This window comes from Solanum lycopersicum, chromosome 10 (genome assembly GCF_036512215.1).
Source record: "Solanum lycopersicum chromosome 10, SLM_r2.1".
Lineage (NCBI taxonomy): Eukaryota > Viridiplantae > Streptophyta > Magnoliopsida > Solanales > Solanaceae > Solanum > Solanum lycopersicum.
The window spans coordinates 48174208-48192302 of NC_090809.1; the positions used below are offsets into that span (position 1 = coordinate 48174208).

Consider the following 18095-nt stretch of genomic DNA (forward strand, 5'->3'; position numbering starts at 1 on the left):
AGGATGATCAAGAGGTCAAGTCCATGATTCCAAGGTCTCATGGCATAGAATGAATGATATGAAAGAAGCTATGTGTTATATGTTATGTGTTATGATATGTGTTATATGAAGATGTTATGTGTTGTGTGCAATACGATATTTATAATGATGCATGTCACTCTCATTGAATGACCTTTCTAACTCAATTTGACTAGTCCACTGACTTGACCTTCCATAAATCATGTTGTTAGAAAGAGCTATTCCTTCTCATTCATGTCCTTGGTGTGTTCTTGCATATATACCCATATTTAGTACAAGTGTTTACTAATTCCATACAAATATCTACTTTTTGGTGCAGGCATAGGTGGGTGATAGAGCTACAGGTTCGTTGTTGTAACTATCAAAACGTTAGCATTCATCTGGAGTTTTGTAGGTCCTTATGCTTTCAAGGATGCTACTGTTTTACATTCTAGAATAGCTTTAGACTTGAGCTAGCGGAGCATGTTCCACTAGTGTTTCTTTCCTGTTTTGATTCAAACTTTGTATTGGTGCCATTTTGGCTACTATACAATTAAGACTTAATGAACTATTTCTTTTAGTTGCTTATCTATTTAATGTTAGATGGTTGATGATGAACGATTATGAAATGTTTGAAATGTTTAGCAAGTATGTTTAAGGAATCAAAATTTTAAAATTTTCCCCTAAAATTAACCTATTTAAAGTAAGAATGACGTAAGTAGGCTTATTTGCGACATTTGAAAGGTCAATGACGTCGGTCTCGTCTGGTGTCTAGATTCCAGTCGTGACAAAGTTAGTATCAGAGAACCACGTTAAATTCCAAGAATAATGAGTTCACATCAACCACGTTGAGTAGTTTCTGAGTCATGGTAGTGAAGTGCACCACTATCCTCAATTAGAGACTGCATGATGCGTAGGAAAATTTTCCCTTCTTCTAATATTATTTTGCTTTTCCTAATGTCTTAGTTCTTGGTGTTATGAGAGTGTCTAACATCAACCCCTATTGTTATTTAGAACCCTAGGAGGGCTATTGTTCAAAAGAAGAGGGGGACAGTTGCTGGGGGCAATCGAGTTCCACCCCAGGCCCCAACTGAAGGGGTGGCCATGACGGTTAACCCACCTGGGTTGACTGATGCTGAGGTGAGAGCATCTTTGGCCCAAATCACACAGGCCAGCACGATGCAGGCTAAGGATATGACTTCCCAAGTCAACCGGCAGGATGTTCAGAGGGAGAACCCAACGGTTCGCAACATGGCTGATAGAGTTCGCGATTTCACGAGGATGAACCCTCCCATATTCACAGGGGCTAAGACATTGGAGAATCCTCATGATTTTGTAGATGAGGTGCATAAGATCCTGGTGTCTATGTGGGCCACTGATATTGAGAAGGTTGAGCTGGCTTCTTAGGTGGAGTGCCAGTAACATGGGACTTGTTCAATACATCATTTATAGAGAGATTCTTCCCAGAGAGATGAGGGAGTCCAAGGTTGAGGAGTTCATCAACCTTGAGCAAGGCTCTATGACAGTCAGGGAGTATTCCCTGAAGTTTCTTAAGCTATCAACGTATGTTACTTTCCCTAGTATTTAATAGCAATATCGAGGAGAATACCGAGCATTGTTTAAATCATTCAGGTATGCTACTTCCCTGGTTTCTAATAACAGGGATGAGATGAGCAGGTTCCTTAGAGGAATCAATGGGGATCTGGAGGAGGGGTGTCGATCTGCGATCTCTATGATAACATGGACCTTTCCAGGTTGATGGTACATGTCCAGCAGGTAGAGGACAGTCGCAGAAAGAGAGGTATTCGTGATGTTAGGTGGCCTATGCCTCAAGATCAGGAAGGTCCTAGCCATGGAGGCCACGGAAACAATTTTGGCATCCGTGAGCAGCACAGGTTCAAGAAGGGGCAACAGAATTCTGGGAATCCTAACTTTCAGAGGAGTACAACACCTAATGGAGGCAGAACTAAACCCAAGAGAGGAAATGGAGGTGAAATGAAGTGTCCTAAGAAGAATTGTGTTAAGTGTGGCCGAGCTCACAGTGGAGAGTGCAGACAGGGCACTAATGCCTACAACGGTTGTGGTAAGAGTATAAACATGGTCAGAGACTGTCCACAGAACAGAGGTCCGGCAAAAGGTAATGCTCAGCCTAGGCCTAACCCTCAGAGTGGAGCAGCAGTCGATCCTCCCAAGAAGAATAAATTCTATGTCTAGAAGGGTAGGTAGGAGCAGGAGAAGTCTGCTGATGTGGTCACAGGTATGCTGCAAGTATTCTCAACTTCTATTTATGCTCTACTTGATCCAGGGTCTACGCTTTCCTTTGTGACTCCTCTGCTTGACCTTACTTTTCAAATACTACTTGAAGTTCTGCATGATCTTATAGTGGTTAATATGCCTTTAGGAGAAAATGTAAGAACTTATAGGGTATACAAGGATTGCCCAATAATTATAAGTGGTAAGACTATGTGTGAAAACTTGATTGAGTTACCCATGCATGATTTTGATATTATTTTTTGCATGGATTGGCTTCACAGTTGTTATGTTTGCTTGGATTGTCGTACTAGAGTGGTGAGATTTCGCTTCCCTGATGAAGAAGAGTTAGTCTGGGAGGGCTACAATTCGAGTCGTCCTAATCCCTTGATTTCAAATCTTAAGGATAATAAAATGATTTCCAAGGGGTTATTATGTCATCTTATTAGTGTTAATGATTTTGATCATGACATTCCTTCCATAGACTCAGTGCCCGTAGTGAATGAGTTCCCAGATGTGTTTCCTAAAGATTTTCCTGGAGTCCCTCCCCTTCGAGGGATTGACTTTGTTAATGAATTAGAACCCGATACTAAACCAATCTCGATTCCTCCTTATAGGATGTCTCCAACAGAACTCAAAGAGCTGAATTTACAGTTGAAAGATCTGACTGATAGGGTCCAATTCAACCGAGCATATACCCGTGGGGCGCTCTAGTGTTGTTTGTAAAGAAGAAAAAGATGTTAACCTTAGAATGTGTATCTATTATCGACAGCTCAACAAAGTCACTATAAAGAATAATTATCCACTTCCCAGAATAGATGATTTGTTTGATCAGCTCCAAGGGTCTAGTTTTTTCTCTAAGATTGATATTTGTTCAGGGTATCATCATCTTAGGGTTAGGGAGGTAGATGTCCCCAAGACAGCATTTCATACCCATTATGGTCATTATGAGTTCTTGGTTATGTCATTTTGTCTCACGAATGCACCTGCTGCATTTATGGATCTCATGAACAGAGTCTTCCGTGAATACCTTGACTCTTTCATCATAGTATTCATTAAGGGTGGCAAATGGACCAGTTTTTGGCTGGTCTGGTCCAGTTCCCATACCGGTCAATCCGATAACGGTTGAACCGGTAAGAAACTGGTCTTTTGGTATACCGTACCGGTTCCCTGATTGGTTCCCAATTTTTTATCCGATTAAACTGGTCCGATCCGGTAAGAACCGCTTTAGTCAGTTTTTCAAATTTTTTTAGGCAAAAGTATTTATTACCTTCCTGAACTTGAAGCTTTTTATTCAATGTACACCTAAACTCTATTTTGTTTCAATTAGCCCCCTGAACTTGCTTATTCATCCTACACGTACACCTTTTCCGTCCACCTGGCATAGAAACTGAAATCAAACTCTACAAGGTGCGTGAGACAACAATATTTTGCCACATCATAAAGTTACAACGGTAATATATGTAAAAATCTTTTTTTTCTTTAATATTTGGGTTATTTTAAGAATTTTTATCTCTCTATTCTCTACCTATTTATTCTTCTTAATCCCTTCTCCCTTTTCAAATTTCAGATTTTCTCACTTTTTTTGTTTTAATTGTTATTGCTAAATTCATGAACAATAACAGGAGAATTGTTTGTCTATGTGGGGCTCCTCCAATTCTTTAAATTTCATGGATAAATGACAATCCCAGACGTAGATTTTTCGGTTGTAGACACTATGGGGTATGTATTGTTACTCCTTTTTTTGCTTTTTATTTGACAAGTTTGTATTATGCAATTTCATTTTTTTAACTTTGATTTTAGGAAATGCAGTCCTCATTTCGAAATTCTTGTAAGTTTTTTGATTGGTATGATCCTAAATTTCCAACCCAAGAGAATATTGTAATTTTGGGTTTGTTGAAGAAAACCAACAAACAAGAAGAACAGCCCAAGTGCAAATGGCTATTGAAACTGATTTTGGGTATTAGTTTGATATGCAATGTGATATTGTTCTTTTATTTAGTGTGTCGTTGAATTTTTTTTAATGCAATTGTTATTAAGGCAAAATCATTGGGTTCTAGGGTACTCATTTTGTGTATTAGTTTGGTTTGGTGTTCTATTAATATATGTTTTTGCTGTTTTTGCTGATCAATACAATTACACATTTACATGTAATGGGTACTATGATACCATGAGATAATAACATGAAGGCAACAAACATAACATAACTAGTGTTTTCTTGATCATAAAAATGAAGCATCGTAGTGTTTCATTGTTTCAACCAACAACCACAATAACTTAAGTTAACTAGCAAAACATAAAACAATCACTACTTTAAGGTTAGTTGAACAACCACACAAGCACCAAAACACTAAACAGTAACTACTTTAAGTTTGTTTGAACAACTATAGTTTCATCAACACATAAAACAATATTTCAAGTTTAGTTGGACACTCACACAATCACACAACTACGAAGTTTTCTTTGAGAGTGATTTTCCTCAGGCTTGTTGACCATGTTTGAATGCCATCAGCTTTTGATCTGGTTTGAATATGACGCGTAACACTTTCGACTTGAAGTTCTCTTTGAGTCATGACATGTTTGCCTTTCCACTTCATTCACTTGGTAGGTTTAAAACTAATATGACTTGTCACATGTGCAGAACTCACCACACCAGTATTAACCCTCCTTCTGCTAGACAATCCTTGCTGCAATATCAACTACATAGTTATTTTGGGACTCACATTTAGAAGACAAATATAATTTTGACAGTTTATAAGACACTTATATTAATACACGTATATCCAGTATCAGCAACAAATAAACCTTGTCCAACAACTTTAGGCCTCTTCTTGTAACATTTCCTGCACCTCTTCTTGTACAAGTCTTACTGGTGCTTGTTCTTTCATAATTACCTCTACCCCTCTTTTTTTCCAGTGGTGGACTAATATGATTGGAAAAAGAACACAACAAGACATTAAATTTAATAAGTAATCTAACATAATTTATAAAAGCAAATTAATATGAATGTACCTCTTGAGTGGGTGTTGGTGTAGACTTACGTTTAGGATTTTTTGAACAATTTCTCTTGTTATGATTTGGTCCTTTGCAAATTGAACATGTCATTACTGTCCCCATTCTTGGCAAGTTTCCAGCTTTTCTCACTTCACCAATTTCTCTTCTTCTGTTCTTTGGTGGCCTACCAGGCATTTGTCTTGCCTCAGGTGTTTCAACCATTGGGTTTCTACTTTCAGGCCACATTTCCATGTTTGGGACTGGTTGAATAAAATGAGAATATGTCTTCATATATGTGTCTTTTCTATACCAAATAGATATTGCTTGTGATGCATCCATGTTCAAGTGGTTCATTGTTGCTATACCATGTGCACATGGGATACCTTTTAATTCCCATGATCTACAACTACATTTTTGTTGACCCAAGTTCACAGTATGCTTGTATACCCCCTCTAACACTTCAAATCCAACATCACCATTCCATTCAATGTTGCACAGTATTGATCTTGTTACATTTGTATTGAATACCATCATTGCCATTGGAGATATTCCATCTGTCCATGTTTCAGCAAATGCTCTTGACTTGCTCACTCTACTGATCACCTTAACTCTAATTTCTTTTAACATAGTTACAATGGTCTTGTTCCTGGGTCCCAAGATCCAAGAATTAAAACTCTCTGCCATGTTATTCTCTATACTATCACACTTTGAAAATGTTTGAATAAAAGATTTACACGATGTCTTCTTGTTGTATTTGATAAGAGATTCAACAATACCTATTCCCAGCTTCGACAAGGCATTTATATTGTACTTAAATTGTGCCTCAAATGTTGATCTAGCAGAAGCCCAAAATTTCTTTCTTCTCTCTAAGCCTCTGAAGTTTTGTGACCAATTTGCTAATAAGTGTCTAGCAAACATTCTATACTCACATTCTGGAAATAGTTCATCTATAGCAGCTATTAGTCCCTGTAGTTGCAAAGCAAAAAAAGCAAGTTAAATTTTAGTCAAATTAAATTAGCAATTGCATTAAACATAAACAAAAGAAAGATATTCAATTACCTTTTGCATATCACTAATGATAGTTAGCTGGGAACCATTTCCTAGATTAAGATCTTCTTTCAGAATGGTCATGAACCATTTCCATATCAACTTGCTTTCAGTATCAATTACTGCCCATGCTATTGGATACATTTGGTTGTTTGCATCTTTAGCAACAGCTACCAAAAGTTGACCCCTACAAATTCCCTTTAGAAAACACCCATCCAGCCCTATACATCTTCTGCATCCTTGTTGAAAACCCTTTTTCATAGCATCAAACAAATATAAAAAGAGTGAAATTGTTTCATCCCATTTCTTGATTCGGAATCTTTAAGATTCACAACACAAGTGCTACCAGGATTTGTTTGGAGTAACATATCCTTGTAGTCTAGGATTCTGTTAAATTCTTCCACATGATCTCCCATAATTTCCTTTAAAATAATTTTTCTTGTTTTTAAACAAACTGCCTTGCCTACATAAACATTCAACTCTTTCCTCACCAATTCTTGTATCTCCCACCCTTTTATACTAGGTTGAGAAATTATCCTATCTTTCAGATACTTGCATAAGAACTTTGAATTATACAAAATATTATTGGTCGTCCTGGTACATTTGTGCCATGGATTGTATGTCTTGATAGTAAATTTCTCACTCCTTCCTTCCTTGCTTTCATACAACAGCCATGGACAACCACTTTTACACTTCACTCTCACTCTAGTACTCTCATTCACATACTTATCTAACTCAACTCCATTTTTTATAGCATATTTTGTAACTGCCTCTCTAAATTGCATTACACTTTCAAATATCAAACCACACTGCCATATTACAATATCACAAGAAGAATTATATACCACCCTATTACTCTTCTTTCTCCCCCTTAAACTCCCTCCTTCAAGTTCATCATCAGAAATAGGTTCTTCTTCATCACTTTGAAAACTATCACAGTCAGAACTGTCATAGTATAGCTCATCCTCTGTTAGCTTAACCTTCAAATTCTTTTTCCCTTTTTCAATATCTCATACCCTTCATCAAATCCAACTTCACCTAAAAAAACCTTTTGGTTTTTCCTTCTTCTTTCTCCTCCTACTTTCTCTAAGTTTTCTCACATCTTCCTTTACAATTCTCAACTCCACATGCACATCACTTTCATGGTCAATAGACTGGTTAGAACAGAGAGGATAATTGTTTATGTCTTCCTCTGCATTTTCTTGGGTAATTGTCTCAACTTCTTGTTGAATAGAAGGTTCAGTTCCTTGTTGCATAGTTGGTTCGACTTCTTCTTCAGTATCAGCCCAATCTATTGAAGAATAATCATCATCACTTTCTTTTTGGCATTCTAGTTCGACCCTTGCAATCCCATTATTTTCAAGTCTTTCAGTGACTGGAAAGGAAGAAGAGGAACCTAAACCTAGATCTGATTTTTTTTGGTTGTGCAGTTAGAGATTCCCCATGTGAATTAAAAGACTCAACCACTTTACTTAAAGATTGACTAATTTGACCTTCACTGGGACCCACATCATCCAGAATAGTACTATCACAGACATAAATATTTATTGTGTCCCCATCATGCATAAATAATGCCATGCAACAAATGTCCATGTCATTTTTCAATTCCACCAAATCACCCCCTAGAGATGGAGTTGCATATGTTTTTCCTAACTTACTAATCCCAAAAGACTTAGCATAATCGGCAAGTTCAGGAATTGATAAATGATCTTCATCCACATTGTCTACATATTCTGTCCTACCCCCAACATATACTGGACCTACCTTACTCACAAATATACCCCCAAAATTTGAACCTTATATTGAGGTACTTATTAGTCATAGTGTCAACCTATAACCACAATAATAATCAGTATATTGTACAATACAAGCAACAAAATCGAAACATATATAATAACACCAAAACATACGCAACAATTGGTACTTTGTATAGTAGATGTATTATTCATCAACATACAATAGGCATCCCACACAATATACTTAAACAAATAATAAAATACCCCACCATTTAACAATACCAGAAACCCTAATACTTAGAACCTTAATTTTACCAAAAAGCCTAAAATTTTAAACTGATTATTAGAAACCTTAATGCTCATGCATGAATAAGGTATAAAGCTTCATAATAATACATTCATTAAGTGAATTCTAGTTGAAAAGTATTAGACCCCTAATCGGAAACTATGGCGAAATGTTAAACGAAGTAAGGCAAAATAGGCAAAATATGAATGAAAAAGTAAATAAACAGACAACAATACATCAAGCCTATGCAATATAGAGTGGATAATCACTTACTTGTAGACACAATTCAGACAAGATCCAAAGAAAATCGACCAAACACTTCACGAACTGCAACTGGCACAAATCTACCGTTACTTAGTCGATTACACTTGCCCAATTTACTTGTTACTTTGTCGATTACACTTTCGTGAGAGGTTTAGAGAAAATCAAAGAGAGGTTTAGGGATAGTCAAAGAGAGGTTTATAGAAAATCGAGAAGCTTCACGAACTGCAACTGGCACAAATCTACCGTTACTTTGTCGATTACACTTGCCAAATCTACTTGTTACTTTGTCGATTACACTTTCATGAGAGGTTTAGAGAAAATCAAAGAGAGGTTTAGGGAAGATCAAAGAGAGGTTTAGAGAAAATTGAGCAGCTTCTTTCAAAAGTTTAAAGATTTGTGAATTTTTAAGGTCGGTATTATCTAGGTAACAAAATATTTATCTAGGTGGCAAAATATTTATGTAGGTGGCAAAATATTTATCTACATGTCGTGCGCGTGTAGACACGATCATATTGAGTGGACGGAAAAGGTGTACGTGTAGGATGAATAAGCAAGTTCAGGGGGGAATTGAAACAAAATAAAGTTTAGGTGTACATTGAATAAAAAGCTTCAAGTTCAGGGGGGTAATGAATACTTTTGCCTTTTTTTTATTTTTTAATTAAGGTGGCCGTTTAATGACCCTTGGGTCGTTCTTGCCGTTGAGCTGAGACCCAAAACAGTCAACTATCACCCTCACCCCTTTCTAACCCATTTACACTGTAAATATACCCTTTTTTCCATTTAAATCACAAATTCACTACTTATACAATCTCTCAAAGTCTCAATTTTAAATCTCTCGTAAATTATTAATTATAAAGCTTTAAATCCACTTGAAACTTTAAATTCAATATAAACTTTAAAGTATAAATTCAATTTCAAACTTATATAAACTTTAAAGTTTCCAATTGAAGTTTTTAATATAAATATATAATATTATATAATAATTAAAATAATTAAAAATTAAAAAAAAAGGTACCGAATGAACCGGTCCAACCCGGTTCCAAACCGGTTACTAACGGACCGGGTGGAACAGGTTGGTTTTTTTGGTAAATCCGGTCCAGTAAAATCCGATACGAGTAAGAAAATCCAGTAAGAAAAATCTGGTACCGGTCAGGTTTCAGGTAAAACTGGTCCTGTTGACCCGGTCCTGTCCATTTGCTAGCCTTAGTATTCATTGATGACATTCTCATTTACTCTAAGACCAAGGAAGAGCATGAACATCATTTGAGACTAACCTTGCAGGCACATAGACATCATCAGTTGTATGCCAAATTCAGCAAGTGTGAATTCTGGCAGAGATCAGTGACCTTCCTGGGTCATGTTATGTCCGATCAAGGTGTACAGATGGACCCCAGGAAGACTGAAGCTGTTAATAACTTGTCAAAGCTTCTTACTCCCACTGACATTTGTAGCTTTTTGGGATTGGCTAGTTACTCTCGCAGGTTTGTGGATGGCTTTTCTTCCATTGTTGCCCCGTTGAGAGCTCTGACTAAGAAGAAAGCCAAGTTTTAATGGACGGAGACTTGTGAGAAGAGTTCCTAGGAGCTCAAGGACATACTCTTTCAGCCCCGGTGCTTACTCTACCTAAGTGTGGTGAGAATTACACGGTTTATTGTGATGCATCTAGGGTTGGTTTGGTTTGTGTTCTCATGCCGGCTGGTAAGGTGATAGTCTATGCTTCAAGACAGCTCAAGGTTCATGGGAAGAAATATCCCACTTACGACATGGAGTTGGTAGTTGTGGTGTCTGCACTGAAGCTATGGAGGCATTATCTGTATGGAGTGCACGTGGATGTGTTCACAAACCATAAGAGTCTCCAGTACGTGTTCACACAGAAGGAGTTGAATCTACGTCAGTGGAGATGGTTGGAGTTGTTGAAGAATTATGACATGAATGTGCACTACCATCTAGGTAAGGCTAATGTTGTGGCTGATGCTTTGAGCATGATGATTATGGGGAGTGCATCCCACATTGAGGACGAGAAGAAGGATTTGGTAAAAGAGGTACATATATTGGCCAAACTGGGTCGGTTGGTTGACTCAACTAGTGGGGGTGTTTTAGTTCATCTTAGTTCAGAATCATCCTTAATAATTGAAGTAAAGAATGGTTAGCATCTCTAATTTGTATTGATGGAGTTGAAGGACTTAATGTTGTTAAAAATGAATTAGTCTTTCGCTTTGGGAGATAATTGAATACTTAGATACCAGGACAGGCTGTATGTACCAGATGTGGGTGATTTACGGACCAGGATTGTTGCAGAGGCCTATGATTCTAGATATTCCATAAATTCAAGTTCCACCAAAATGTATCATGATCTTAAGCAGATTTATTAGTGGGATGGCATGAAGAAGGACATTGCAGAATATGTGGATAAGTGCCCTAATTGTCAGCAGGTTAAGTCAGAGCATCTTAAGCCTAGTGGTCTGACTCAGATTATTAAGGTTCCGACTTGGAAGTGGGAGGCCATTAATGTTGACTTTGTGGTTGATCTTTCGAGAACTAGGAGGTTGCATGACTCCATATGGGTTATTGTTGACAGATTGACTAAGTCTACCCACTTTATCTGTGTGAAGTCTACTCACAAATCTGAGGATTATACGAGACTCTGCATTGATGATATTGTGAGATGGCATGGGGTTCCTTTGTCCATCATTTCATATAGAGGATCTTAGTTTACTTCACATTTCAGGAAATCGTTCCAGAAATGCTTGGGCACGCAGGTAAAACTAAGCACTACCTTTCATCCTCAGACAGATGGGCAGTCAAAGCGCACCATTCAGGCCTTGGAGGACATGTTGAGAGCATGCGTGATTGACTTCAGAGGTAACTGGGATGACCATCTACCTTTGATAGAGTTATCGTATAATAATAGCTATCACTCCACCATTGGGATGGAACCATTTGAGGCATTATATGGTAGGAGGTTCATATCTCCAGTTTGGTTGTTCGAGGTTGAAGAGTATTCCATTTTGGGTCAAGAGATCATTCATGAGGCCTTGGAGAAAGTTAGAGTGATTAGGGAAAAGTTGGATACTGTTTACAGCCGACAGAATTCATATGTTAATAACATACAGCAGCCCTTAGAATTTAATGTTGGTGACCATGTTTTCTTGAAGATATCGCCTAAGGAATGGGTGATGAGATTTGGTAGAACAGGAAAGTTGAGTCCGAGGTATGTGCGGCCATATAAAGATCCTACAGCGTGTGGTTGAGGTGGCCTATGAGTTAGCATTATCTGCCGATCTAGCTTCTGTTCACCTAGTCTTTCATGTCTCTATGTTGAAAAAGTGCCTAGGTGATCCAGCATCAATCCAACATGATAAAGGTTTGGGGGTTGGTGAAGACTTGTCTTATGAGTAGGTACCTGTTGAGATCTTAGAAAAATAGGTCAAGTGGGAGGCTGAGGCCGACATGAGATCCTGCTACCCTCATCTTTTCAACTTTTAAGGTTAGACTTCCTACTCTTAAGCCTATGTTTCCATATCCCTCCGTGTTTTGTTGTTATTGATTGACTATGTATGGTGATTTTATTATGACCTAACTGCATTAAGATGTCAAGTGTAAGTGCCATTCGTGGATGAATGTTCCTAAGGGGGGGATAATGTAACAACCCTAAAAATTAACAGGATCAAGACTTAGGGTGTCAAGAAAGCTTGTGATTAAACCAAGGTTCACATGGATTGATACGCGTACAACCACACGTTAGAACCCTTACTACGATCAAGTAAACTAACTTGGGGAGTTTGTTGGGCTTGGAAAGGTTGGAACCAACCAAATAAGGCTCGCGAAAATGAAGATTTAATCAAAGGAGTATTTATCGGACTTAAAAGAAGAAATTTTATGTTTTGAGGGTCCAGAGGTAAAATGGTCATTTATAGGCCAAGGATAATATTGTAATTACCCTGAGGAATCAATGAATTAATCAATTAATTTAATTAAAAGAGCATTTTGAATTTGGGGCAACTCAGAGTGACCCATTTCGCAAATGGGTTGCCACTCGAGTTCGAGCCCAACTAGGAGTAAGGAATTGATGATTTAATCATCAATTAAAATCTATTCATTAAGGTTAAAATGGTCCTTTCATGTATTAATTAAAATAAATCAGATTTTTATTAAGTTAAATCCTATTTTGACTAAGTCTTGAATTTAGTCTCCTAATGCTAATAACTCTCTCTCTCCCTCACGTTTCTCAACTCTCTCTCACACACATTATTCTGCCAAACACAACAAAAACCAGAAAAATACATCAAGAGTTCTTCACACTTGAAGAACTCAATAATGTTTACGTAAAAGACAAAGTAATCAAAACATCAAGGCTAGAGAGGTTCGTCGAGTGTGGTGTATGTTGAAGTTAACTGGGCGTGGTTTGGAGGAGTTTCTGGGATGCAGCTTTACACTTGAACAACATCAAAAGGTATGGGTTTCTCTCCTGGAATTCTTTCTCCAAGAGTACTTTCCTTTGAACGTTTCTCAAGCTCTTGAAAACTAAGGTTGTTCCCCTTCGTATGTCCTTGTCCTTAGCTCCCAAATGAATTCTTAGGATGGGTATGTTGTGCTTATAGACTTAGGCATGATTGACGTATTTATATTAAGTGTGAACCTGTTTTATGTGAGGGAAATTACGAAATGATATTCAAAGTGTAACCAAAAATTGGTGTTGTGTGTGCATCGTGGGAAGTGGCTTTGTCCACTATTTTGGGGTCGAATATTCTTGTGTTTTTGGAGTATTTTATGTGTGTAATGTTTGTGCAATGTGGTGTTCAGTATAATGAAAAATGTTGGGTTGAATAACTCTCGTTTAGCTAAGTAAACTCATGAAAGAGGTGACTAAAAATGAGTGAAGAATGATAAGAAAAAAATTTCCAGATTGCATACACTCCCATAAGTTTAAATTCTGAATTTTTAAACAGGGAAATAAATAAGTGAGGTCAATGGGAATTGAACCCAAGACCTCACATATTGAGAAGTCTGAAAAATAAGAGAAAAACGTGAAGGATCTAATGGGAATCGAACCCCTTAACTACTGATTTCTTGAGGCAAAGAAAAAGGGAAATAGGGGCTGGGGGGATTCCATCCTAGCATCTGTTTTTGCAAAAGAAATAAGAGAAATAGGAAAGGGGGGGATCAAACTCGCGACCTATGGGGAGGAGAAGGAGAAAAATTAAGTAAACAAGTAAATGGGAGGCGTGGGATTCGAACCCACGACCTCCAAGTACGTGCGAAGGTAGAGAAAATAATGAAAAAAGAAAATGTAATCCATGGGGATCAATACCAAGACCTCATCGCTAAAGGGAGAGGCGAAATAACAAGTAAATAAAGTCAAGCTGTGGGGATTCGATCCCACAACATCACTGCCACTCGCCCATTTAAATAAAATAAATATAGAGAAGATAAGGGGGTTCGAATCCTTCACCTCACAACCTCCTCAGCAAAACTTAAAAAAATAAAGGGGGAAGGGCTATGGGGGTTCGAACCCACAACCTCCCTACTGTAGCGAATTTATTCTAAAAATCAAAGGGGTTGCAGGAGCTCGAACCCCCAACCCTTCGATTAACTAAGAGTAAAATTAAAATAGAAAATTAATCCTTCCATGTAAAGGTTGAGATTTAGTTTAGAATTCTAATGTTATGAATTTTAGAAATAAAATCAATGAAAATATAAATGATATCCAAATGATTCAAGATTTGGGTTCCCTTGCCTAAACTTCCGTATTAATACATAAGTCATATGTGAGTAAAATATCCAAGTGTAATGCTATCTACATAGATAAAAAAAATCAAGCTCTTGGCACATATACACGATACATAAGTCTTGTACTACACAATCTTAGGAAAGTAGAATCACTTGACGAAATATGAAAGAAGCCCCGTGGATTGTATGTTTAGACACATAAGTCTAATATACGTGCAAAACTAAGTGAACCTAGGATGTTCGTAATGAAATGATGAACCCTAGTAGGATTAGGTATGAGTGTAAGATACACTAAATGGCCAAGCGCATTGGCATATGATGAGATGAACTATGAAATGATGAAATGAACCTTCACATAATAAGAGGGCAGTAACTATGAAAAGCAAAGGTGCTAATAATGAAGAATGTGGTGAAAACATGATATGAGGCTAATATATATGATGAGAGAAATCTCAAATGAGCCGAAGTAAATGTTACCAACACGTACTCACCAATGAGAGTGTAAGATAATGAAGAGACCAGTCTCTATGAACACTCTAATGAAAGTAATGAATTTAGTACACTTAATGCTAATGATGAAATGAGAAATCATCTAATGAGCTATGTTGTCCTCATACTAGAAGCCAGCTTCCATGACGTATGAGTTGAACATAATAGAACTTTATACTGAACACCGATAAGATAGCTATGAGCAGTGATGACTTCTTTTGGGAAGGGAAAAGGTTCACGTAACTCTCATGAGATGAGATTGTCTTGATTGTCAGGTATGTGTCTCCATACATCTCCTAGTCTTTAAACTTATACTACCAATATAGGGATGTGGTGGGGTTAAATTCCCATATACCCTAGCATGTTATTAAGTTACTTTGGCCAGTGATTCCACCTCTTTTTAGTGTGGGGGACACACTGAATTTCATGATGCTTACATGATCTATGTCGGTTAAAGTTAAAGCTCCCAATGAATGATTGAGGCCAGCCTCTAATGAAACATATAAAGAAATGAATGATACCGAAGGTGTTAGGATAGGATAATAAAGAGGTAAGCTAGACTCAGGTAATGACATTAGGTTATTCCTGATCATTGCACGACAAACCCGATGGAAGTCTTAAACTACATCCTAGGTATAGTTGGTGTTCACACTGGTCTATGAATGAAATGAAATGAAGTACATATGAATGTATGAAGCAGACTCTGTGTTTGCTATTGAAGACTCCCTAGTTGAGGTGTTATATGTTGATCCCTCATTTATGAAAGTCTTAATGTCAAGTCCATGATACCAAGGTCTCATGGCATATGAATGAATGATATGAAAGAAATTATGTGTTGTATGTTATCTGCTATGATATGTGCTAATTGAATATGTTATGTGTTGTTAGCAATACGAAATTTATAATGATGCATGTTTCTCTCATGGGATGACCTTCCTAACTCAATTTGGAAAGTCCACTAACTTTCCTAATCTCAATTTGGCAAGTCCACTGACTTGACCTTCCATAAATATTGTTGTAAGGAAAAAATTATTCCTTCTCATGCATGTCCTTGTTGTTGCTTGAATATACACATACTTAGTACAAGTGTGTACTAATTCCATTCAAATATCAACTTTTAGGTGCTGAACAGGTGGGTGATAGAGCTATAGGTTCATTGTTGCAACTATCCGGACATCAACATTCATCCGGAAATTTGTAGGTCCTCATTCTTTTGGAGGATGCTACTGTTTTACATTCTAGCATAGTTTTAGAGTTGAGCTAGCGGAGCAAATTCCACTAGCGTTTCTTTATTGTTTTGATTGGTGCCATTTTGCCAATTATACAATTAAGTCGTAATGAACTATTTCTTTCATTTGCTTATCGCTTTAATGTTAGATGGTTGATGATGATTAATTCTGAAATCTTAAAAATATTTTGCGAGTATGTTTAAAGAATCAAAAGTTTAAAATTAACCTATTTAAAGTAAGGATGACGTAAGTAGGTTGTTTGTGACCTCTGAGAGGTCATCGACGCTGGTCTCACCTGGGGTCTAGATTCCAATCGTGACAGTTTAATCTTTACTAAAATTAGCCAAAGACTCTGTTGGAAGTCTAAGCTTCCTTTCTTGCAATAATATGAAAACGTTTGTAACTCTTAAAGAATACTTAGTTCCCTTATAACTTTTGAGAAATGAACTCAACTTTTTACTCTTTCCCTAATTGCAACTTGAGCCTTAAAAATATATAAAACTTTTAATAAAGACTCATGAATACTTTGAGAACTTACTTTGACTTGCTTTTTAACTTTTATACTTGACTCCTAACTTCTTTGACTTTGATCTAACTTTCCTTGAATTAGATTATGGATTTAACATTCATGATATCTTGTTTAAGGATAATTTAATGATGGTTAGATGTACCTTAGAGAGTTGGAATAAACTAACAAACATAGGTACATCACTTACAAATTAGTACGAAAAAATGGGGGGAGAATGGGGAGAACTGACGTCCTTGGCGCTCTAAGAGGCGCAGGGCGCCAGCCCTCATAGTTTAGAGAACCTTTTGTGGCGCTCTGGCTGGTACGATGCGCCAGCGGCAAAAGCTCAGAAGAACTTTTGTGGCGTGGCGCCCCAGCTAGAAAATCTTCGACCTTTCTCTTTTATTTTTCAACTCTAAACCCTCTAAACTTCCATGGTTCTTTTACCAAACAATTAGGAAATTAGTACCCTCAATACCCAATAGATTAAACTCAAGAAAACCCGAAATTACGAATCAAATCAACACTAGGCATTAAACAACTCAACCAACAAGAATTCGATAATGTTTTTCAAGAACATCATATACTAAAATGTAAACAACTCACTAATCACTGAATTGAAACAAGTTTGGTGTGTGGGTGAATGAATATAGAACTAAAGGATCTCACATACCTTTATAGGGATCATCCCCGACAAATTCCACTCGCAAAGCTTTGACCTTTTTGGCATATTCTTGACTTTTGTCCATTTCTTTCTTCTTTCCTCTCTTCTCCAAGCCCTAAGCACAATTCTAACTTTTTCAAACTTAACTAATATAGTTTTTTTTTACCAAAATAATTCCCTAAAAGTTAATTTCGAAATTATTTAGAGAAAATTAGATTGTTTAGTATTTGTTCTTTTAATTATTCATAAATGTTTTTATGTTCTTATAGAAGAAGCAAATCTGATTAGTTTTTGTTATAGGCATGTTTTACACTCGATAGACTTCTTCCATAAAAATGTATATGTTTTTTAGAAATGGGGGGGGGGAGTTGATAATCTTTTGTTAATATTTGTCTAGCTCCAATTTCATTAGATGTTCTAGGAGTGCCACAATTCTTGAAACAACAGCAGAAACATTGCTTCAACAATTTGACATCTCCAGAAGAGCGCAAAAGTAGTCATCATACATGAGGTAAAAATCTTTATGTGAATCTCAACAAAACAGTAGCAATAGAAAATATGGGGCAATGGTGTTGGAATTAATGCATCAATGTTTAGTCTTCCGAAATTGTCTCTTAGTTTTTCAAGAAGTCTCTTTAGAATTTTGTAATACATGTATCTAGTAAATTGTGATACATGTATTTAGTTATTTGTACAAGACTTATTGTTTTCTATTTTGAGTAGTATAAATAGTGATGTAGTTGATGATTGTAAGTAGCCCAAGTAGCCTTAAGTAACCTATAATAAACTTGAGAATTTTCTAAAGATATTATTTTTCCTTCCATATTTCCTACAATTGGTATCAAAAGCAGGTTTTCGTTCTTAATCTGGGGTTAGGTGAAGAAAAAATATGGCATCCAAA

At 36.9% G+C, this 18095-nt stretch overlaps 1 protein-coding gene across 1 annotated transcript; it reads left to right on the forward strand.

Annotated features, from left to right (window-relative positions):
- The first annotated feature begins 1420 nt into the window (after window positions 1–1420).
- On the forward strand, window positions 1421–2961 carry LOC138338879 (uncharacterized). The gene is made up of 3 exons (XM_069289962.1): window positions 1421–1560; window positions 1752–2134; window positions 2303–2961. The coding sequence occupies exons 1-3, from the start codon at window positions 1421–1423 to the stop codon at window positions 2959–2961; spliced, it is 1182 nt and encodes a 393-aa protein (XP_069146063.1).
- Window positions 2962–18095: the final 15134 nt, after the last annotated feature.